General features: G+C 45.2%; 1 protein-coding gene across 1 annotated transcript in view; it reads right to left on the reverse strand.

Moving 5' to 3' along the window:
* The window catches only part of malt1 (MALT paracaspase 1), a 129,436-nt gene that overhangs the window by 88,425 nt on the left and 16,424 nt on the right, over positions 1-24,587 (reverse strand). The window contains exons 3-5 of the mRNA XM_078551889.1: positions 19,187-19,353; positions 14,642-14,766; positions 6,353-6,500 (exon numbers count right to left, since the gene is read on the reverse strand). Coding sequence (XP_078408015.1) covers positions 6,353-6,500; positions 14,642-14,766; positions 19,187-19,353 — 440 coding nt within the window. The remainder of the gene's footprint in view (positions 1-6,352; positions 6,501-14,641; positions 14,767-19,186; positions 19,354-24,587) is intronic.

Genomic DNA, 24,587 nt, shown 5'->3' on the forward strand with positions numbered 1-24,587 from the left:
CAGCTGCGTTCCAGGCATTTCTGAGGTTCCCCTCTGCAAACGTGTGTCCCTGCACTCTCCCCAACTCTCTTCAAATATCAGGGACACTTTGTACAGCTGAACAAGCAGATTTAATCTGTCATTTGGAAAACAGAGCGTCTCTCTCAGTACAGTACTGGAGGGTCAGCCTGAAATGCCTGTGCAGACCCTGGTCCTGGGCCTAATGTTCTGGATCATCAGCTAGTGCAGAAATTGAGCCAGGTAGGCACAACATAAAAGCAGTTTTTGATTTTAACACCTGGGTTATTGCATTACTGCGAGCTACTTTGCATATTCACCTCAAAATACCAACAACAAAATTAATTTCAACATGTACTGGAGATTTATTTTTCTCATTTACAGGATGTCACTGGCTAGGCCAGCATTTACTGACAACCCTAATTGTCCTTGAGAAGGTGGTGGTGAGCTGCCTTCTTGAACTGCTGCAGTCCATGTGGTGTAGGTACACCCACAGTGCTGTTAGGGAGGAAGTTCCAGGATTTTGACCCAGTGACAGTGAAGGAATTGTGATATATTTCCAAGTCAGGATGGTGAGTGACTTGGAGGACAACTTCCAGGTGATGGGGTTCCCGCCTATGCTGCCCTTGTCCTTCCAGATGGTAGCCATCCTGTGATTGAAACATGCTGCCTAAGGAGGCATCTTGTAGATGGTACACATTGCTGCCACTATTCGTCAGTGGCAGAGGGGGTGAATGTTTGTGGATGGGATGCCAATTCAGCTAGTTGCTTTGTCCTGGATGGTGTCGAGCTTCTTGAGTGTTGCTGGAGCTGCACTTATCCATGGAGGTGGGAAGTATTTCATCACACTCCTGACTTGTGCCTTGTAAATGGAGGACAGGCTTTGGGGAGTCAGGAGGTGAGTAACATGCCACAGGGTTCCCAGCCCCTGACCTGCTCTTGTAGCCACAGTATTTATATGGCTAGTCCAGTTCAGTTTCTGGTCAATGGTAACCCCCAGGATGTTGATAGTGGGGGATTCAGCAATGGTAATGCCATTGAATGTCGAGGGGTGATGGTTAGATTCTCTCTTGTTGGAGATGGTCGTTGCCTGGCACTTGTGTGGTACAAATGTTACTTGCCACTTGTCAGCCCAAGCCTGGATATTGTCCATGTGTTGCTGCATTTGGACATGGACTGCTTCAGTATCTGAGGAGTTGTGAATGGTGCTGAACATTGTGCAATCATCAGCAAACATCCCCACTTCTGACATTATGATGGAAGGAAGGTCATTGATGAAGCAGCTGAAGATGGTTGGGCCTGGGACACTACCCTGAGGAACTCCTAGATTATGTCCTGCAACTGAGACGACTGACCTCCAACAACTACAACCATCTTTCTTTGTGCTAGGTATGACTGCAACCAGCAGAGAGTTTTCCCCCTGATTCCCACTGAATCCAGTTACGCCAGGGCTCTTTGATGCCATATTTGCTCAAATGCTGCCTTGATGTCAAGGGCAGTCACTCTCCCTTCACCTCGGGAGTTCAGCTCTTTTGTCCATGTTTAAACCAAGGCTGTGATGAGGTCAGGAGCCAAGTGGCCCTGGCGGAACCCAAACTGGGCATCAGCGAGCAGGTTATTGATAAGCAAGTGCCACTTGATAGCACTGTTGATGACCCCTTCCATTACTTCACTGATGATCGAGAGTAGACTGATTTGGCAGTAAGGCACTATTGCACTATTCAGTGCCTTCAGCCATTTCTTGACATCATGTGGAGTGAATCAAATTGGTTGAAGACTGGCAACTGTGATGCTGGGGTCCTCTGAAAGAGGCCGAGATGGATCATCCACTCGGCACTTCTGGCTGAAGATTGTAGTAAATGCTTCAGCCTCATCTTTTGCACTGATATGCTGGGTTCCCCCATCATTGAGGATGGGGATATATGTGGAGCTTCCTCCTCCAGTGAGTTGTTTAATTGTCCATCACCATTCACGACGAGATGTGGTTGGACTGCAGAGCTTAGATCTGATTCATTGGTTGTGGGATCGCTAGCCCTGTCTATCACTTGCTGCTTATGCTGTTTGGCACACAAGTAGTCCTCTGTTATAGCATCACCAGGTTGACACCTCATTTTTAGGTATTGCTGGTGTTGCTCCTGGCATGCCCTCCTGCACTCTTCATTGCCTGCAATGGATGTCCAGTCTTGAGTTGCTACATCTGTTCGAAAGCTATCCCGTTTAGCACTGTGGTAGTGCCACACAACACAATGGAGGGTATCCTCACATGTGAAGGGGGAACTTAGTCTCCACAACAACTGTGCGGGTCTGTGCAGACGCACCTCTGCTGGGTCTGTCCTGCAGGTGGGACAGGACAGGACACGCCCAGGGCTAGTGATGGTAGTGTCTGGGACATTATCTGTAAGATATGATTCTGAGGGGATTGACTAGTCTGTGAGACAGCTCTCCCAACTTTGGCACTAGCCTCCAGATGTTAGTAAGGAGGACTTTGCAGGGCCCATAGGGCTGAGTTTGCTGTTGTCATTTCCGGTTCTTAGGCTGATGCTGGTTGGTCCAACCAGTTTCATTACTTTTTTGAGATTTTGTAGTAGTTTGGTACAACTGAATGGCTTGTTAGGCCATTTCAGAGTCACATGTAGGCCAGACCAGACCAGGTAAGGACGGCAGATTAGCAAAGGACATTAGTGATGGCCAGATGGCTAAGCAATCGACAATGGTTTCATGGTCATCATTAGACTTTTAATGCCAAATTTTTATTGAGTTCAAATTCCACCATCTGCCATGATGGGATTTAAACCCGTGTCCCCAGAGCATTACCCTGGGTCTCTGGGTTACTAGTCCAGTGACAATACCATTTCGCCATAGCCTCCCCATTAAATGTGAAAATGGGACTTTGTCTCCACAAGGACTGCATGGTGGTCACTCCTACCAATACTGTCATGGACAGATGCATCTGCGGCGGGCAGGTTGGTGAGGATGAAGTCAAGTATATTTTTCCCTCTTGTTGACTCCCTCACCACCTGTCGTAGAGCCAGTCTAGTAGCTATGCCCTTTAGGACTCGGCCAGCTTGGTCAGTAGTGGTCTACAGAGCCACTCCTGGTGATGGACATTGAAGTTCCCCATCCAGAGTACATTCTGCGCCCTTTCCACCCTCAGTGCTTCCTCCAAGTGCTATTCAACATGGAGGACTATTGGTTCATTGGCTATACGGGTGGAGTGGCGTGAGGGCAGTAGGTGGTAATCAGCAGGAGGTTACTTTGCCTATGTTTGGCCTGATGCTATGAGACTTCATGGAGGCCTGGAGTCGATGCTGAGGACTCCAGGGTAACACCCTCTTGACTCTCTACCATTGTGCCACCACCTCTGCTGGGTGTGTCCTGCCAATGGGTCAGGACATACAGGATGTGGTGTCTGGGACATTATCTGTAAGGTATGATTCTGTGAGTATGACTATGTCAGACTGTTGCTTGATTGGTCTGTGGGACAGCTCTCTCAATTTTGGCACAAGCTCCCAGAGGAGGACTTTACAGGGTCGACAGTGGGTTTGCCGTAGACTTTTTAGCGGTTGGATACAACTGAGTGGCTAGGCCATTTCAGAGGGCATTTAAAAGCCAACCACATTACTGCAGATCTGGAGTCACATGTAGGCCAGGCTAGGTGAGGACGGCAGATTTCCTTCCCTGAAGGACATTAGTGAACCAGATGGGTTTTTATGGCAATCATTTCATGGTCACCATTAAAATTTTAATTCCAGATTTTTATTGAATTCAAATTCCACTATTGACCGTGGTGGGTTTCAAACCCCGGTCCCCAGACCATTACCCTGGGCCTCTGGATTACCAGTCCAGTGACAATACCACTATGCCATTACCTTCTCAATTACAAGCAGCTTAAACGTCTTTTAAAAACCTTTCCCAAACACGGTACACAAGCTGCAGCAGTTTCAAACCTGAGAGACGGTTCGTGATCCAGAGCTGCTGCTGGCTGCAGACAAATAGACACTGGTTCACACACACACACTGGCACCGTGAGCTAGGCCCAGCCGGCAGAGAAAGAGAACAGGAGGCTACCACTGAAGGGGAAATCCTCAGTTTCTTCCAGCAGCATGCGGGAGCCAGCAGAAGGAGCCAGTGATTGAGTGACAGCCAGAGTGGGGAGCGGCAGCTATCTCCGGGCACAGAGATTGCAGGCAAGGCTTGAGCAGGGCCCTTCATCGATTCCCCTGCACCCACTTTGCAACCCTCCCCAAACCCCCCTCCCTTTAAATGCAATTACATTAACACCAATCTCACAACATAATGGCACCCTAAAATTATAATATCAAAAATCAATAAAAACTAATGCAAGCAAAAACAATTCTGCCAGTCTGGTCACAAGCTTTTCACTCTTGATAACATGACTGTTTAGCGTTTATGCCATTGTCATCACATGGCCTCCTATCTTCAACTGCCCCACCCCCAACTCCTGCCATTAGTCGCCCAACATGTCAATCATCATGGAGCCCCGCCTTCCCAAGGTTTTTCAATGTGTCCCAGTTTTGACTTTTGAAAATCTGGTCACCCGAGTGTGGTTGCTGTGTGGATGAATTTCTAGGCCTTGGTGTCTAGGCTCACAAAGAAAAAGATGTCATTCAGACGAAATCACGAGGGATTGTTCATGTCCGTGGAGCCCATCCTTGCAAAGGTCAGTGCTTTCAGGAGAAAGCAGAGGAACTGAGGAAACATATAGAACTGATGGCAGTAGTCATTTGTGGAAGCAATAAATATGAAGATCTGTCTCAATTCCTTTGCTTTTCTGAATTCAATGAAACAGTTCTTATAAAAAATGAAATAAAAACATAAATGCCTGGAAAAATTCAGCAGGTCTGACAGAAAGAGTCCCAAGGAAGAGACATATTGGACTCAAAACATTATCTCTGTTTCTTTCTCCACATATGCTGCCAGACCTGCTGAGTTTTACCAGTGCTTTCAGTCTTTATTTCACATCTCCAGCATCTGCAGTATTTTGCTTTTGCTTATAAAATGAACTACTTACAGATCCAATTTAATTCATTTGTGACCCATGAATTGCAATGATACTAATGTGATGTGGATGAGAGGGTGTCTGCATTTACATGTGCCAGTGCTGCTTGTCAGCTACAAGGATACACAATGGATGGAATGTATTACAATTCAGTTGCACATTCAGGTAGCTTATGATGGCATCAGAACCAGTAAGGGAAGGCGTTTTATTAATTTCTACTGAGCCCCTTTACTTTACACCTCTGAGACACATCCAGTCAATGCTAACACAAATCTATACAATTGCAGATCCTGATAGTGGTAGAGAGAAGATAGTTTTAGAGCATTGTCCTGGCGGTCAGTTGGTACCATAAGAGCTCAGGCCAGCACTCTTTGATGTCCATTCTAATAAACTAAACGAGTGGCACAACAAGTGTATCACCTCAGATTTCTCTCATCACCAGGAGCAACAGGCCTTCAATCAGCTGGACATCGCCCTTGGCAAATACAGCTCAACTTGTTCTCTTTAACCCATATTTGGAAGTGCAAAAGTAATAATTACACTGCTCAGTAATTTTCACAGTTTACGTGCACATGCAGATATTAACTTTACTGAGGTCCTGATGACAGTACAGGTGTATCGTTTTCTAAGCCAACTATTTTCAAAGTTACGAGCCACTGATTCCTAATCGAATTACATGATTTGAAATGAACCATTATAAGACCATGAATTGCATTTCCATTAGAATGAGTACTTATAAAGCTTTTTAACACAGGGTCAGGTATCCAGTTTGTTCTGAGTGGCTTTACAGGATTCAGGGAAAGGAAATAAGGGCACATTATTGCTCGATTATGTAATGAGTGTTGTTTAAAACCCATAGTATAGCAACACTTTGACTCATGCTGGGGTATAGTTTTGGCAGCCTGCTGGTACCTCTCCATTGTGATCATTCCTCATTGTCGACATGGGACTGTGAACATTCATCCCTCTTAGGCAGCACAGCCAAATCTGTTCTTTTATTCACTCAATGTTCATGAACATCAGTTTCTAGTGAAGACATTAGGTAGCACTGAATCCTGGCTGAGTTATTTTTCTCACCTCAGTGGACTACTACCCTAGCTAACATTAGTTACCTCCACACAAACTGAGACTCTCCTGGTCAGTATGTCTTATTTCCACGCAGGGCACTACACTTACAAATTAAGTCGGCAAAAGAACCTCTGGCTCGTTCCCATTATCAATGTACAGCATAGAATATCCGCCACAAATCATATTCGGAATGAACTAATTTTTTTTTTCAACTATAGGGTACAGAATATGTTACAGAGCATATTTTCAATACAAGTTGCAACTTACCGTAGTTAGCACTGAAATTATAAACTTCCAGTTGCACCCAGAGGCTAAATTCAGAAGAGCAGCCACTGTTCACTCTGCAGATGTACCACCCAGTATCATTTATAGTGACTGGATTAATCACAAGCTCCGGGGCATTGCCATTTGGAACCTAAATGTCAACAAACAGGGAAAAAAAAATGAAATGCATGCCCAATTCCAAAAATGTCTATCCATTTTTATAGATAATGAATTGTCTCTTATGGCACTGCTAATGGGGATAAAGTGCAGGTGTATATTTCTTCTGTGACTGTCCATTGACTCATTTCTCATCCTCTACTAGTTAAGTTGTTTGCAAGTTTCTGCCTTGTTTTAGTTACTTCATGTCATATATTTTTCTGGGCACATAGTGGGGCGGGTGAGGATCTATCATGCCAGATGTATGTGGAGGAATCTTTACATTGCAATGTGACATTCAACACTGGAGGCAGTGCAGAGGAGAACCACAAGGTAGTGTCAGTGGTCTAATTCATAGAGAAAGATTGAAGAAATTTGGCCTCATCAGCCTGCAGAGACGATTCTTTAGAGGTTATGTTACAGAATGATATTATGGAAAATATTAACCTAGGATACTACATTAAATTAAACTGTGGTTTCCCAGCCCGCCACCCAAAGAGTCAACAAGGAATGCATCCTTGCAAATGCTGGCTGCCCAGCAGTCATTTAGCACTCCAAGGAATATTAATTGGCTGGAGGTGAGATTTCTGCCCCTCTTTTGGGAGAAAATCCCGCCTCAGAGACCTGCTGGCCAATCTGATTGGCTGACAACTCTGTAGTCAAAACAGCACCACCAGGAGCACTGGCCACTGCTAGGATTGAAAAGCTGTCCAACCAGTCTAAGTGCCAGAGCCCACAGAACAAGTAGGTGCAAGGTCCCGAGGTGGGTATGTGAGCGGAGAGTCAGGTGTGGTGGGGAAAGGGGGTTGGGGGTCTTGATGGGAAGGGGCCACCTGGGGTGGGAGGTGGGGGGTGGCACCGGATCTGGAAATGGAGCCAGTGATGGGGACAATCCATGCCCCCCCCACCACCATCACCCGTATTTCCACCCTAGGCCTGAGCGAGATGATCTGCCGGCTTCTCTTCCCCTCCCTGAATTCCCCCTGTCGGTCGAAAAATTGTGATCAAGTGGGAGGCAGGGCTTAAGTGGCCAATAATTAAGGGCCGTAATTGGGGTGAGGGGAGGCAGGCCATCCTAGGCCTTGCCCACCCCCTGTAAAACTGAAGACAGGCCGGGGGTTGGGGGAGGGGGTGGGCGGGAAGGCAGCAGGAAGGCCACCTGAGGAATTTTACGGGCCTCGCTGGAGGGGTCTGTAAAATTCTGCCCATAGGTTCAAACTATTTTAAGACATGGGGATGGATACAAGCTAACTATTCTGGAGATCCTGTCATTTTACATGTCTCTCTGTATTAGGATTCACAATGTTCAAGCAAAGCAAGTGAGTCTGTCAGTCCCTGGAAAAAATAAAAAGCCCGATTTTCATTACAATTTTAATCCACTCTACATTCTCATAAGACACTCGAGCATGACATAAATGAGATGACTGAGTAAAATATGAAAAAAGGGCTGGAGAATTAAATAGTTAAACACAATGAAAATGCAAAGTTAATTTAAAACCTGAGCTAAGTAAGAAACTATTCTGTGTACAAAAACTCATCTTCCTTAAATGACCATCTGTTAATGAATGTAATTAGTAAGATTTAACCAATTCTGCAATTGTACTATTCTATATATCTCAGATTTTGGCTGCTGTTACACTACATTATGCATTTCTGATCACTAGTTGCAGTTATACTGTATCTCAGGTCAGCAGCTGCAGGACTGCTTTGCAGCTAACTGTATCTGATTTGCATTGTGGACAGAGAAATAGAGTTAATGGGTTGAATTTTAACAGGCAAGGGGAGGATGTTTTGGGTGCAGGAAGGGAGTTAAGTCCCCTGGGGTTGATATTGAGTCAGGATCCCATCATCATCCAGCCCTCATCCAGGTTACACTTCGGCGGGACTGAAGGCAAGCAAGTAACTAAGGTAAAAACCACTTAGGAACTGTTTTAATCCTCAATTCTAAATTTAATAGGGCATATGTTTTCTGAACTGTTAGCAGCTTGCCACAGTGACTGAAGCGAGCAGACAGCAGAAAGAGATTCTTCAGTGAAACTGAGAGGTTGGGAGGGCTTTGATCAGTTAGGGCCAGGTAACAGGCCACATTTCAAAGCACTCCTTCTCTCAGAGGGCTTTCATGCTTGACATGCAATTGCCAACTTGTTGGAAGGCACTTCATCTCCCTAGCCCTTCATTCACTTTCAGCTGCACTTCCCTGGTACCAGCCTTCACCATGGCGCAGCAGCACTTTATGTAGATCTACCTTGCACCTCTGAAGAGGAACAAGACCAGAAGCTACACCACTGCCAACAGCACCAGGAGGAACAACTTCTCCAACTGCCTTCTCCTCATGCCCCTCAACAGGGCAAAGGAGATGGACAAGAAATCCAACTGGAAGGAGGCAATACCTCCAACAGAGAGCTTACAGCAGGCAGAGAGCCAGCTTTCTCGACATACATAAGCACCAGTACCATCAGGAGGCTCAGGCTTTCATGGCAGGTCATTGCTGGCAACTGTAGCCTCCTGAAACAAGACCTACTTCACAGGCGGGCACACATTGCCAGTGGCCGACAAGGAGCTGGTCACTGGAGTGGAACCCGTATCACCAACCTACCTCACCCCAACCCCCCCGTCTTTCCCTGAGGTCGTGCATTCTCTTCTCCTGTAAGGAAAGAAAGCAGAGAGATGTGAGTGTTTGAAATGGTTTATGCAGAGAGGAGGGAAAGACCAACATTTGTGGAGCAGACTGTGAGGCATGTGTGCAAGATGCGAACAGGGTGAGATTGAATGTTAATGTTGGCTGTCCAGATGGAGATGTGAAGAGGTGAACTGGAGAGAGGAATAAGTGGAGCCGCAAGGTGCGTTGTCCCAACAAGTGCTCTGGACAGGATCATTCTGGGAAACCCCATTCAAGTGTGGGGTTTGACAGCTGAAACTATTATGTCACTCACTCTTCCTGCTCTCCTGAGGTCCTGGACCCTCTTGGTTCACTGCCTCCAGGTTTGAGGAACCACACTTCTGCTGGATTTGCTCGATCATTTCATTCCAGACCTGCTTGGTTTGAGAGTTGGTGAGGTTGTTCTCATCCTCCCATCCTTGGGAAAGATTACCTCACTTCAGACTGTTCAATTCCACAGCAGGAGCTCCAGGTAGAGTGAGACACCCAGAGAGCAGCCTTCCCAAGACCCCTTTCCAATCCTGTGGTTGCTGCAGCCTCAAAAATCCAATTGCTGGTGAATCCTTATAAACTAGGCTGTTGTCCCTTTAACTAGAAATCCTTTCATTGACAGAATGTATGCATCATCCCTCCCACCCACCCTGCCCGATTCGTTGGGCAACCCGCAGGTGAGATGCTAATGCCTTGGTTCTGGCAAAGTCCACTCCCTCACCATTCGGATTCTTGACCCTGCTGTCCTGGCAGGGGCTAAGCTGCTTAAATTCCACCCAATCTCTCAGGCCACTGACCTAACAAAATGTCATCGACCTGAAACATCAACTCTGTTTCCCTCTCTACAGATGCTGCCTGACTTGCTGATAAACAGGTATCTGCTTCAGGCTTTCTTTTGCAGATTCTAAATTAATCCAAGTCTATGGATTTGGAGAGCTCTGAATTTGCCCTACTAGGGGTAACCTGAGAGAGAACAAAGGCTTAAGGGCAGACAAATAATGAAAGTCAGCATAGAGCAGAAGGAAAAATGGCAGTAAAACTGGGATTAGAGGCAAGGTGTTAAAACCAGTAAACTCCATTGTTAAGCCTGGAAGGCTGTAAAGTATCTAATCAAAAGATGAGCCACTGCTCCTCGAATTTACATTCAAGCCACACAGAGTTCAACAATTTCAGACCATATTCTTTGCCCTATTGTGTTTCCCTTTTCTTTCCATGTTTCAGTTTAACTCTCATTACTCTCTTGCTTTTGCATGGAAACTGCTTATCATTCTGCCATTCACGCCTCCTCTAAACACAGCTTAGGTTTCTTTACCTGTCCCATTACCATTCCCTTTGGCTTTGCAACATGAAATCTTTTGGTATTTGACGTCCACTGTCTTCCAACCCCTCACAGGCTTTCCCCTGTGTTCTTTTGCCCACCTTTGCCCCTTTCACTTGCTTCAAACCTATTACATTTCTAACTTTTCCCAGTTCTGATAAAAGATCATCGACCTGAAATATTGAACTCAGTTTTTGTTCCGGGGTCAGGACCCTGACGTCAGGCACATTTTCTGGTCCCAACCTCACATCACATTGGCACCTGAGGCTCAACATGACTTGCCATCCAAGTAAGGACAGCAGAAGGGCTGTCAAGGCTGGAGGGTCATTGGGCCCTCCAGCCCTGTCAGATTAACAGCCCCACCTCAGAGGTGGGAGCTGCTGATGTAGATAGAAGAGAGAAAAAGGGCACCTCAAGATGGAGATGCCTTCTGAAGAGCTTTTAAGAAAGATAATGTTTATACTGGTCACAGTTGCCAGACTGCTACTTTGGAGGGGAAGTCACTGCACAGGGTGGCCCATCTCACAACTGCCTAACTGGCTTTTTAAGCATCTTGATTGACTTACCAGTCACTTGCAGGCAGGCAGCCGTCACGCCACTCCCCCAGCCGCAGGCATACCAGCAAACCAGAATACCAGCTGGTGCCAGGAAATTGCAGCCCTGTTTACCTGCCTCCACAGCCAATTAAAAATTCAGCCTGTTAACGCCGTTTCTCTCTCCACAGATGTTGCTTAACCTGCTAAGTATTTCTGGCATTTTCTGTTCTTATTTAAGCTCCTTTTAAAATTTAGCTACTCTATACATTGCAGCACTAATATATCCTAACATTCTGTAGCAAGTTATATGTTCAGTTCTTCCCTTCACCACATTCCTGTTGTAGGTGTGTCACTGCAGAGAGTAGTTTATGAAGAACTCACCCTCCATTCACAACTACTGAACTGACAGCTTCTCCTTGGACATCCAGGAAATGATCCTGTGAACATATTTCAACAGGAACTCATCTGCACTATATTAGGAAACAATGGATTTGTTTTTTTTTAAAGTGAGGAATCTAGGTGCTGGTCCTATCCATAGTCTGGGCATGAATGAAAATCTATCACCATATTCTGAATTGCTCAGCTGTAAATTTGAGTTCAAGTATGGGTGAAGAGAAAAATACACATTCCCAAGAGATGTCATTTCCAAATGCACCCAAGGTCCAGTGAAATAAAAACAATGACAAACTTCAGTGGAAATCCAAGAAGTCATTTCAAGAGTTACTAAAACCAATGAAAACTCAAGTTCATTTTCTCGGCAGCTTTCAAATGACAATGAATGTGCAAGCTCAAATTTCCATACCTCAGTTAGTGGATCCCAGTTATGTGACAGGAGGGGTGTTACAATTAGCCTCAAAGCCCACTGACCAGAAATAATTTTTAAAAATAATCAGTTCGGAGTCTTACTCCTGATCGCCATCCAGTGACCCTTTCAGGAAAGTGCAAACATTGGGCAAGGACAGTATCTGGTTGATCTGTAACAGCCAGTAGCTGAACAGCCTGCTGTCTATCAAGGGTCACTTTTTTTTGTTTATTCATTCATGGGATATGGGATTCGCTGGCTAGGCCAGCATTTATTGCCCATCCCTACGTGACCTTGAGAAGGTGGTGGTGAGCTGCCTTCTTGAACCACTGAGGTCCATGTGGAGTAGGTACACCCACTGTGCTGTTAGGGAGGGATTTCCAGGCTTTTGAACCAGCAACAGTGAAGGAACTGTGATATATTTCCAAGTCAGGATGGTGAATGACTTGGAGGGGAACTTCCAGGTGGTGGTGTTCCCATCTATCTGCTGCCCTTGTCCTTCCAGATGGTAGTGGTCGTGGTTTTGGGAGGTGCTGTCTAAGGAGCCTTGGCGAATTCCTGCAGTGCATCTCATAGATGGTACACACTGCTGCTACTGTCTGTCGGTGGTGGAGGGAGTAAATGTTTGTGGGTGTGGTGCTAATCAAGCAGGCTGCTTTGTCCTGGACAGTGTCAAGCTTCTTGAGTGTTGTGGGAGCTGCACTCGTCCAGGCAAGTGGGGAATATTCCATCACACTCCTGACTTGTGCCTTGTAGATGATGGACAGGCTTTGGGAGTCAGGAGGCGAGTTATTCATTGTACAATTCCTAGCCTCTTACCTGCTCTTGTAGCCACAGTATTTATATGGCTAGCTGAGTTCAGTTTCTGGTCAATGGTAACCCCCTAGGATGTCAATAGTGGGGGACTCAATGATGGTAATGTCATTGAACATCAAGGGGCAATGGTTGGATTCTCTCTTGATGGAGATGGTCATTGCCTGATACTTGTGTGGCATGAATGTTACTTGCCACTTGTCAGCCCAAGCCTGGATATTGTCCATGTGTTGCTGCATTTGGACATGACTGTTTCAGTATCTGGGGAGTCGTGATGGTGCTGAACATCGTGCAATCATCAGCAAACATCCCCACTTCTGACCTTATGATGGAAGGAAGGTCATTGATGAAGCAGCTGAAGATGATTGGGCTGAGGACACTACCCTGAGGAACTCCTGCAGTGATGTCCTGGAGCTGAGATGACTGACCTCAAATAACCACAACCATCTTCCTTTGTGCTGGACTCCAACCAGTGGAGAGTTATCCCCCTGATTCCCATTGACTGCAGTTTTGCCAGGGCTCCTTGATGCCCCACTCTGTCAAATGTGGCCTTGATGTCAAGGGCAGTCACTCTCACCTCACCTCGGGAGTTCAGCCCTTTTGTCCATATTTGAACCAAGGCTGTAATGAGGTCAGGAGCTGAGTGGCCCTGGCGGAACCTAAACTGGGCGTCAGTGAGCAGGTTATTGCTCAGCAAGTGCCGCTTGATAACACTGTTGATGACCCCTTGCATTTCTTTACTAATGATGGATATGACTCCTGATCGGGTGACTATCTAGTTGAAGTAGCATAAGGCCCTGATGGAAAATTACCATCAGTAGAGGGGAGGATAGGGAAGAAAACTTTTTGTATTCTTTCATGGGACATGGGAGTCGCTGGCTAAGCTAGCATTTGTTGCCCATCCCTAATTGCACTTGAGAAGGTGGTGGCGAGCTGCCTTCTTGAACCGCTGCAGTCCATGTGGTGTAGGTACACCCACAGTGCTGTTAGGAAGGGAGTTCCAGGATTTTGACCCAGCAACAGTGAAAGAATGGTGATGTAGTTTCAAGTCAGGATGTTGTGTGGCTTGGAGGGGAACTTATAGATGGTGGTGTTCCCATGTATCTGCTACCTTTGTCCTTCTAGGTAGTAGTGGTCGTGGGTTTGGAAGGTGTTGCCAAACGAGCCTCAGTGAGTTGCTGCAGTGCACCTTGTAGATGATACACACTGCTGTTACTGTACATGGGTGGTGGAAGAAATGAATGTTTAAGTTGGTGGATGGGTTGTTGATCAAGCGGACTGGGTGGTGTTGAGCTTCTTGAGCCACACTTATCCCAGCAAGTAGAGAATGTTCCATCACGCTCTTGACTTCCACTTTGTAGATGGTGGATAGTCTTTTGGGAGTCAAAAAGTGCGTTATTCACCTCAGAATTCCCAGCCTCTGACCTGCTGTTGTTTCCATAGTATTTATATGGCTGGTCCAGTTCAGTTTCTAGTCAATGTTGACAGTGGGGGATTCAGCAATGGTAATGCCATTGAATGTCAAGAGGAGGTGGCTATTGCCTGGCACTTGTGAGGCACCAATGTTACTTGCACTTATCAGCCCAAGTCTGAATGTTGTCCAGGTCTTGCTGCATGTGGGCACGGACTGCTTCAGTATCTGAGGAGTTGCAAGTGGTACTGAACATTGCATCAGCAAACATCCCCACTTCTGACCTTATGATGGAGGGCAAGTCATTGATGAAGCTGCTGAAGATGGTTGGGCCTAGGACACTACCCTGAGGAACTGTTGCAGATATGTCCTAGGGCTGAGATGGTTGACCTGACCTCCAACCAAAAAAGCATCTCGGTCAAATGTTGCCTTTTTTTTCATTAATTCATGGGATGTGGGCTTCGCTGGCTGGGCCAGCATTTATTGTTCATTGCTAAATGCCTTGATGTCAAGGGCAGTCACCCTCAACTCACCTCTTAAGCTCAGCTCTTTTGAAAAAAGTATGAATTTAAATTCAGGTACGTGATACTATTCTGTATCCATTACCTCTATGCTCTTTTTAAACCACTGATATTCAACATTCGGATATCCTGCTGCTTGGCAATAGAGTCTCACTGCCTGGCCGGCCAGTACTGCTTGGGAAACTGGCTGAACGAGAATCTTCAATGAAGCTGAAATATAAAGGCATCATTATGAAAGAAAACTGATGTTCAAAATGCATTAACATACTAATCATACAAAGTGAGCTGCTTCCTAAACTAACATTTTTTACTTTAATGTGAGACAAATCCATAATCAAGTGGAAAGACTTTAAATCATTTCAGAAGCAGTATTGTTCATCTTGTGGGAGCACCTTTTAATCATTCTCGTTGGTTTATTTCTGTTAGTTGAGATTAGGGAAACTTAAACATCCTAGCTAATCCAAAAGCAAAATGCTGAGGATTCTGGGAATCTGCAATGGAAACACAAAATGCTGAAAATACTCAGTAGGTCTGGCAATATCTGTGGAAAAAGAAATAAGGAGTTAACATTTCAGGCTGTGACCTTTTGCGTATTCCCAATGTTTTCTGTTTTATTTAAACCCTAGCTATACTGGCATACAAGGAAAATATAACTGACAATTACGGCATGGCGGTAACCTACCCAATCTCGCTTGCGTGTGACTTTAGCCCACACAACATGGTAGACTCTTAATGACCTCTCAAGTGATCTGGTGAGCTTGTTAGTTGTTCAAGACGGCCTATCACTACTTTCTCAGCACTTCAATGGATCAGCATAAATTGCCCAAGAAAAGTCTTTTTTAAATTAACGTTTTTACCACCTTTATTCTCTAACATAATTGGTCCAAATCATAGATCCTGAATTAATAAACCCGCAGCATGGATACATCGTGGGAAATGGTTCATTCAATGCAGACAAGTGCCAGATTGGAAGAATAAGGAAGCCACATACTCCTTGAAAAGTTAGGCCTGAATTCTAGAGGTCAGGGAAGCCTCTGGCTTATCCAAAATAGTGCCAGAGCACCAACTCTGTAAATCATGTCCCCGAGCCCCACACCCAACCATTTTTGCAGGAATAAGTTGTAGTTTGCACAGCTGTGGTTCACAAAGGCAGCTGCTCATGTAAAAATGCAGCTGCCTTCGTACAGATGCAATTTTCATTAGCGGGATGTCCAAAACATGACTTGTTAGCATTACCCTTTTCAAGGGCAGATCTAAACTTATCAGAGTTCTTTGGAGAGGTAGGGAACCCTTTTGGAGAGGTGAGGTGTTTTTTTGGTAGGGACCCCTTTGGCAGAGATCAAGTGCCCTTTGGGATTGTTAAAATTAGACATGAATGTCCGCTAAAAGTGGATAAACGAATTGGAACTGTCAAGCCATTTAAATTTCCTGGTCTTTGAATTTTAAAAAAGTCCGTAGTTTTTTTAAAAATCAGTGCTTGCTATTTCACTCCATCTGTTGACATTATCCAGAGGGCTATCATTATAGAATTTGTACTACATTATGGATTCCTAAACTTATCATTATCACAGTGGGGCGCCTGTCAGTTTACAGTTTGATTGAAGCTCCAAACAATTATAATGTCTTTGATGTGGGGCTATGAATACAAATGCTTGGTTTTATAAGGGGTTAAGTAGTTGATGGAATTTAAATGTAGTGAATGGATTTTTATTAGAGTGTTTTTTTAAACAGCGGTCATCAATAGATACTTATTAGTTTATTTTATATAATCTCAGCATGGGTCCTGAGGTTTGCCCATGATGGATATTAGGTGATACTGGCATAAAAGGTGTTAGAGAAAAGGGTGGTGGGTGGGGGGGGAGGGGGCATGTGTTGGCATGAGTTGGAATTAAGTTAGCCTAGGGGCTATAAAGGGCCATCGGGGCAAGAAGAGGGACATAGATTGGCATAGAGGGACCATGGGGGGCCTGAGGTGGCATGAGTTGGCATGGATGGGAAATTGGGAGTGTGTGAAAGGGGAGGCAGTGTGAGGGGTGAGGGCTAGAGAGCTGTTTTTTTTTTGTTTTCTTGTTCTATTTACAGCTAGGACAAAGTGCCAGGGCACCAAGGCCGGCCTTTCACACAGTCCACCTCAGCATTCGGCAGCTCATGTGGCTGCCTCAACACTGTTTCTGGGGTCAGCAGACTTGACTCCTGTTAGCACCCACCCCATCAGAATGGAAATCAGACCATCCAAGTCACTTTCTCCTGAGTCAGGTTTGCAGAATCTGTCATTTTCCCAGCTCTGTGCTTCCGACTCAGGAGCGAAATTCAGGCGTAAACATAATGATGCAGGTTAATAAGGCCATTAAACAAACAGAATTTTAAAAATTACACCGGTGTTTGATTTTTTTTCACTCCTGAGCCAGGTGTGCAGAGTTAGGAAATCTCCCGGCTCTCCACACCCACCTCGGGAAAAAGTGCCCGGAATGGTGGCATCTTCATTCTGGGGGCCAGATACAGGATAGAGTTGGACCCGCCACCCCTGTCGCAGATTGGAGGCAGCCATTGGGGCTGCCGAGTGCCAAGATGGGCTGGTGAAAAAGCACACCTCAGTTCTCTAGGACATTGTCCCAGTTGTTTTGTTAAATATTAGGACCCCTAAGGCCTCACCTCACATTCCTCCTCCATCTACTCCCCATGTCCATACATGCCAACTCATGCCAACCCATACCCCACACACTCCCCATGCCCATACAATGCCAACCCTTGCCCCCACCCACCCCATGGCCCATTGTAGCCCCTATGCCAATTTAATGCTAACTTAGGAACCCCCACAGACCTTCATGGCCTCCATGCCAACTTTGTGCCAGTTCATGTCAACCCATGCACCCCAACTACTAGCCTTTGCCCTCACTCCCTCCATGCCAACTCACCCAGTATCCACCATGGAAAGACTTCAGGAACCATGCTGAGATGAAATAAAATAAACTTTTGAATATCATTTTACGACTTCACTATATAAAACAACACTCATTCAAGAAAATCCATTCAATACATTTAAATCCCCTCAAGTACTTAACCTCTTATAAAAACAAACATTTGAAATCATAGCCCCACATCAAAAACAGGTAATCCTTTAATAACCTATTGGATCTGTCAGTCAGACTATGAACTTACCACCTGCACCCCCTCCCCCTCCACTGTGATAACAATAGGTTGTGGAAGCAGTCAAACAGTAATGATGATAGAATGATAGCACTCAGGGTTATATCAAATGGCTATTGAAACTCAAAGCACCAAATTTTTTGCAACCCTCAGACAGAGGCAGGCTTTTTTTAATTTTTAAAGGGCAGGGGATTTAAATAACTTGACAGTTCCACACACTTTTCAAGCTTTTGTGTCCACTTTAAAATTTTGAAACTCTCATACTGCAGGATAAGGCCCTTGCTCCAGCAAAAACGGAGTCTGCTTGAACTCTAAGCACAACAAATTACCCAGTAACCACACCCTGGTCCCTCCCAGCAATTTGTGCTCCCCCCACAACCACAGTGAACACCATCTGTGATCCCCTCAGCAATCATCAGACAAGCCAGCCACCATTTGCTCTCTCCCCACCCACCCAGACCCAACCACCTGCCCGTCCCCCACCAAAACTGGTAAACTGAACCACCCTACCCTGACCAGCAACTGCTCCCTCACCTGACCAACCAGCATCAGTAATGCCCCTATGACCACCATCAGTTCCCCTTCCATCACCCCCTCCCCCCAGCCACCACCGATCACCATTAAATCTCCCCCTTCAAACAGCATCAGAACCTCCCACACCGATCAGGACTATCCCCCCCACCCCCCCAACCCACCCACAATCACCATTACATTCCAACCACCATCTGCATACACCCTCCCCACCAATCAGAGCCCCCCCATGATCTCTCCCACCCCACTACTCAGCCTACCTGTTCTCAGACCAGCTTGACTGTGAGCTGGTTCTGTCACATTTCCCGCCTGTCAACCCTCCACCCTGTCAATCCGGCTGGCCGTGACCGGGAAAACTACAGCAACATTTTTAAAGACATTCTGCAGTCAAAAACTGCTGGACATTCTTGAAACCAGTACTTCTGCATTTCCCAACCTCAAAACAAAATTCCCGCATGGAACATACCCCCAAGCTCAAATCCAGGCCCAAAATTTAAAGGGGCAGCAGCGGACTAGAATACTTTCTATTAAAAAACCTACCCTGCACTATTTTTTTAAGTGGCTTCAGCTCTCCCTCTAAGGATGGTTGGTTAAGCCAATCAATGCTTAGTACCAATGTACTGAGCCTGTGAGGTGCACCATCCATCAACTGATACCTTAAAATAACATTGGGTTCTTCAACTTGGGTAGGATCTAGATTTGTATATTAAATGTACCCTCCTGCCCGAAACAGGTAAATGGTCAGGCTTCCCATTTTTCTCATAGGTCGGAAATTGCAGCAGGTATATCACGGATGGAAACGAGGCAGTGAGTGGTGCAGTGCCATTTTAACTCACCATTACTCTCTTCCTGTCAATCGAGGAGCCTGAATATAGGGACCATTGGGTCTATTATAAAAAAGAGCAAGTGCATACACAGTAAACATACAATTGAAAAGGTTTTTCAAACTAACCTGAGGATCTCAGAAGCTGAAAGGCTTCAGTCTGTCCCAAAGCTTGAAGGAACTCCAATAGGTCTTTCACAGTTACGCCCCGGTTACCCATCACATGAAGCAAACTTCGGCTGGGGCTTCCTTCTAGATCCAGTACCTTCAGCGAGCATTTTTCTAGGTCCTCTGAGCTGTAAGAAAAAAAGATGATATATTTGAGATCATTGGATCACTAAGAAAGTGGATCCAATAAGTTGTTAATCATTGCAAAGTGTTTAAATAACAAAAAGTACTCATTTAGAAGCAAGGAGGGAAGCTGGGGAAAACCTGAATGGCTTTGGAGTAATTAAGTATAAATGTGTTCAAGAGGCAAAAACATTGCTTCTTTAAAAGAATAATGGATTAATGGATATGGTAAAAAGCAGGTACATAGGGCTCAAACCAAAGACATGCTGAATTGTTGGGCCAAATGGCCTTCTTGTGTAAACCATTTTAAGTTCATGTTGTTCAAGTTCAAGTACTGTAGCAGAGAGAGTTCAGTTACAATTCAGCCTTCCTGCCCAACACTTGTACCCATGGTTGAAAGACAATTTTCCATTAGCAGATGAAGACTTATCCGAAACAAAATCCATATTCTTATGCGTACCTCGCATGTTAGCATATCACGCCATAGAATTAACCTCTCACCTCAAAAGATCACTCATTGCAGATCACCTGGTTATCTGGTGTGGAAAATAACAAGTCTGCAGATCAAAAATGTATTTACTAGTTATATAATATATCGAAGTCAAAAGATATAGCTACATATCGAAACAGCACACAAGCTTAAAAATAGAACTGGATTAGTCCACAGGGAGGTGTTAATGGACCTTCTTCAGACCAGAATTCTTCAAATATGATAAGGAACAGTACATTTGGATAAAAATATTTCATAGATACAACGTTGTAGTTACATTCCCAGTTCACCCATTGAGTTTGAATCTTTTACCAGAAGTAAATATTACAGATATTGGTAAACACCCTTGGTCAAAGATACAATAGGAAGAGAATATTGCAGACTGCTAATTACAGTAAAGTACATAAATGTTACAACACAAAAATAGGCCATTCAGTAAAATTAGTCCACACTGGTGTTTATTCTCCCCATTAACAGTATTCAATCCCATTTGCTCCCCGTTTCCATTTCCCTTCTCCCTTCATTCCCATTTCCTTCCACAACCAATCTAACCTTTCTTCAACATGGACATGGTCACTGTTGCAACAATCGATTCTGGTAGTGTATTCCACAGTCTCAAATCCCTCTGTGTAAAAATGGTTCTCCTGTTCTCTGTCCTAATTCCCTTGCTCTTAAATATCTATATGCCTCGATCACTGGATCAGTCTGTTCCTATCTTTTCATAATTTTATACAGCTCTATTAATCTTCTCTGTTCTGATGAGAAATTTATGACACATATTTCCAAATCTCAAAATAGCTACTAAAGTCTTAAAATGTAGCATTTTTTGCATTTAGAACAAATCCCCTTGATCATAATTTCCAGCTCAATCAATGCTGATCTCTCATCCTTCATTTTAAACCATGATAAGGGAAGACAGTTTGGACTTTAATATCAGATACTTCAAAAAACACGGAATTGACATGCAGACCAAGATTTCCCTACTTATCACAACTTCCACAGTATCTAAAGCAGTGTATAATTTTCCCACTGGCCTTCCATTAAGTCAACTCTCATATAATTCAATATTTTGCTGCAACACCTCTAATATGGACTGACTGCTATAGTATTTGCCCAGTTATGATCTTCCAGAGTACTATCAAAAATAGAAATAACCTATTCTATTCCTGAATATTGAAAGACATTCCAAAGGCAAAGCATCCAACTAAGATGGCTGGTGAGATCACATTGAGCGCAGAAGTTAGATGATGGTACAGCATTAGTTACACCTCAGGACTGTGCTATTTTGTTGTGTGGAAGACAGGCAGATGAGTGGTTTTCCTGAGTCTAGACCAAGTCTACTTCTGCTGCATATACACTCCTGCATTGACTTCTTCACTTTTCTTAACTGTAGTTAGGTTTTTTCTCTCTAATTACTTTCATCCAGGCACAGTCGGTTCCTGGTTTACTTGCATTAAAAAAATTGTAACTGTTTAAGCCTTAGGCTGAAAGATCGCTTGGCAGTATTTAATCATTTAATCTTTTAATTCTGACTAACTGTCCCTAACAGTAGTCATTCCAACGTAAAGTCAGTGCTCCAGCTTTGAAGCATGCTCAAAGTGAGCAGGAATTAGGGATTTAGAGCTATGGTGTTGTAGCCCAACCTCTGACCAGCACTCCCTTCGAGAGAAGCTCACAGAATCACTGCCATTCAAATCAAAATTCTTTACTTGACTCTCATTGTTTCATAATGACATTTTATTAACAGCTTTTTTTTATGTTTATACACAAGAAAATCATACCACTGTGAGTTTTATCTATTTTTTTTACTCGTTCATGGGATGTGGGCATCGTTGGCTGGGCCAGCATTTATTACCCATCCATAATTCAACTTGAGAAGTTGATACCGAGCCACCTCCTTGAACCACTTTGAACCATTGTTGTCCTTGTAGTGTAGGTAACCCACAGTGCTGTTAATTTTTTTTTATTCATCCGCAGGATGTGGGCTTCGCTGGCTGGTCCAGCATTTATTACCCATCCCTATTTGCCCTTGAGAAGGTGGTGGTGAGGTGCCTTCTTGAACCACTGCAGTCCATATAGTGTAGGTAAACCCACCGTGCTGTTAAGGGGGGTTGGTAGGAGTTCTAGGATTTTAACCCAGCAACAGTGAAGAAATGGCAATATGTTTCCAAGTCAGGATGGTGAGTGACTTGGAGGGGAACTTCCAGCTGGTGGTGTTCCCATCTATCTGCAGCCCTTGTCCTTCTAGATGGCAGTGGTCGTAGGTTTGGAAGGTGCTGTTGGAGGAGCTTTGCTGAATTCCTGCAATGCATCTTATAGAAGGTACGCACTGCTCCTACTATGCATCGGTGGTGGAGGGAGTGAATGTTTGTGGATGGGATGCCAATCAAGCAGGCAGCTTTGTCCTGGACATGTCAATCTTCTTGAGTGTAATGGGAGCTGCACTCATCCAGGCAAGTGGGGAGTATTCCCTCACACTCCTGACTTGTGTTTTGTAGACAGTGGACAAGCTTTGGGGAGTCAGGAGGTGAGTTACTTGTCGCCCGATTCCTAGCCTCTGACATACAGTATTTATATGGTTAGTCCAGTTCAGTTTCTGATCAATGGCAACCCCCAGGAAGTTGATAGTGGGGGATTCAGTGATGGTAATACCATTGAATATCAAGGACTGATGGTTAGATTCTCTCCTATTGGAGATGGTCATTGCCTGACAATTGTGTGGCGCGAATGTTACGTATCACTTGTCAGCCCAAGCCTGGATGTTGTCCAGGTCTTGCTGCATTTGGACATGGGCTGCTTCAGTATTTAAGGAGTCACGAATGGTGCTGAACATCGTGCAATCATCAGCGAACATCCCCACTTCTGAACTTATGATGGAAGGAAGGTCATTGATGAAGCAGTTGAAGATGATTGGGCCGAGGACACTATCCTGAGGAACTCCTGCAGTGATGTCCTGGAGCTGAGATGACTGACCTCCAACAACCACAACCATCTTCCTTTCTGCTAGGTGTGACTGCAACCAGCAGAGAGTTTTACCCCTGATTCCCATTGACTCCATTTTTGCTAGGGCTCCTTGGGGAGAATTTTTTGCCCATTGGGGGAGGTGGGGAGGGGGGGTGGGGCAGGCACAGGCAGGCATGTAGCTGATCACCACCCATGATCAGCTGATCACCACCCATGATCAGCTGTGCACCACCATTTTACGTGGGTGGGCCAATTAAGGCCCGCCCAGCGTGATGCGCTGAGGAGCGTGAAGAGCTGAGCACTCCCTGTGCGGGCAGGGGGAGTAGGCTGAGTCGGGGCCTGCGCTCTTTCGCACGTATGTGTGCAAAAGAGCACAGAAATCTCCCTGAGGCACAGAGTTGCCTCAGGAAGATTATGTTGATTTTTGAAAATTTGAATGAAGAAAAAAAAAAATTTTAGGATATGTCCCCTCATGTGACAGAGCTGGGACATGTCAATGAATTTTATTAGAAATTTTTATTAAACTTTAAAAACCTTCATGAAACCTCATCCCACCCGTGGATGAGGTTTCATGATAAATGTGAAGCCCGCCTGGGCTCTTCACCTGCCTGCCTACCTTAAGGTTGGACGGGCAGCTCAGTTAATTAGTTTAATTACTATTTAAATGGCCTTAGTAGGCCTTTGACAGTTTGGCAGGCTCACAGCCGACTCTGGTGGGCGCCCGCCGAGCTCACTATCTGAATGATGCGCAGTGACGTTGGGACGCACGCTTGACGTCACCGCATGTCATTTTATGCGTCAACGAGTGGGCCCCACCCCCACCGACCTAAAGATTCTGGCCCTTGATGCCACACTCAGTCAAATGCTGCCTTGATGCCAAGGGCCATCACTCTCACCTCACCTCGGGAGTTCAGCTCTTTTGTCCATGTTTGAAACAAGGATGTAATGAGGTCAGGAGCTGAGTGACCCTGGCGGAACCCAAACTGGGCATCAATGAGTAAGTTATTGCTAAGCAAGTGCCACTTGATAGCACTGTTGATGATCACTTCCATTACTTTACCTGATCATCGAGAGTAGACTGATGGGGCAGTAATTGGCTGGGTTGGATTTGTCCTACTTTTTGTGTACAGAACATACCTGGGCAATTTTCACATAGCCGGGTAGTTGCCAGTGTTGCAGCCGTACTGGAACAACTTGACTAGGGGTGCGGCAAGTTCTGGAGCACAAGTCTTCAGTAATTTTGCTGCAATATTGTCAGGGCCCAGAGCCTTTGCATTATCCACTGCCCTCAGCCTTTTCTTGATATCACGAGGAGTGAATCGAATTGGCTGAAGACTGGTAACTGTGATGCTGGGAACCTCCGGAGGAGGCCAAGATGGATCATCCACTCAGCACTTCTGGCTGAAGATTGTAGCAAATGCTTCAGCCTTATCTTTTGCACTGATGTGCTGGGCTCCTCCATCATTGAGGATGGGGATATTTATGAAGCCTCCTCTTCCAGTGAGTTGTTTAATTGTTGACCACCATTCATGACTGGATGTGGCAGGACTGCAGAGTTTAGATCTGATCCATTGGTTGTGGGATCGCTTAGCCCTGTCTATCACTTGCTGCTTATGCTGTTTGACACACAAGTAGTCTTCTGTTATAGCGTCACCAGGTTAACACCTCATTTTTAGGTATGCCTGTTGTTGCTCCTGGCATGCCCTCCTGCACTCTTCATTGAACCAGGGTTGATCCCCTGGCTTGATGGTAATGGCAGAGTGGTGGATATGCTGGGCCATGAGG

This window comes from Cetorhinus maximus, chromosome 1, assembly GCF_964194155.1.
Source record: "Cetorhinus maximus chromosome 1, sCetMax3.hap1.1, whole genome shotgun sequence".
In the NCBI taxonomy this organism is placed as follows: domain Eukaryota; kingdom Metazoa; phylum Chordata; class Chondrichthyes; order Lamniformes; family Cetorhinidae; genus Cetorhinus; species Cetorhinus maximus.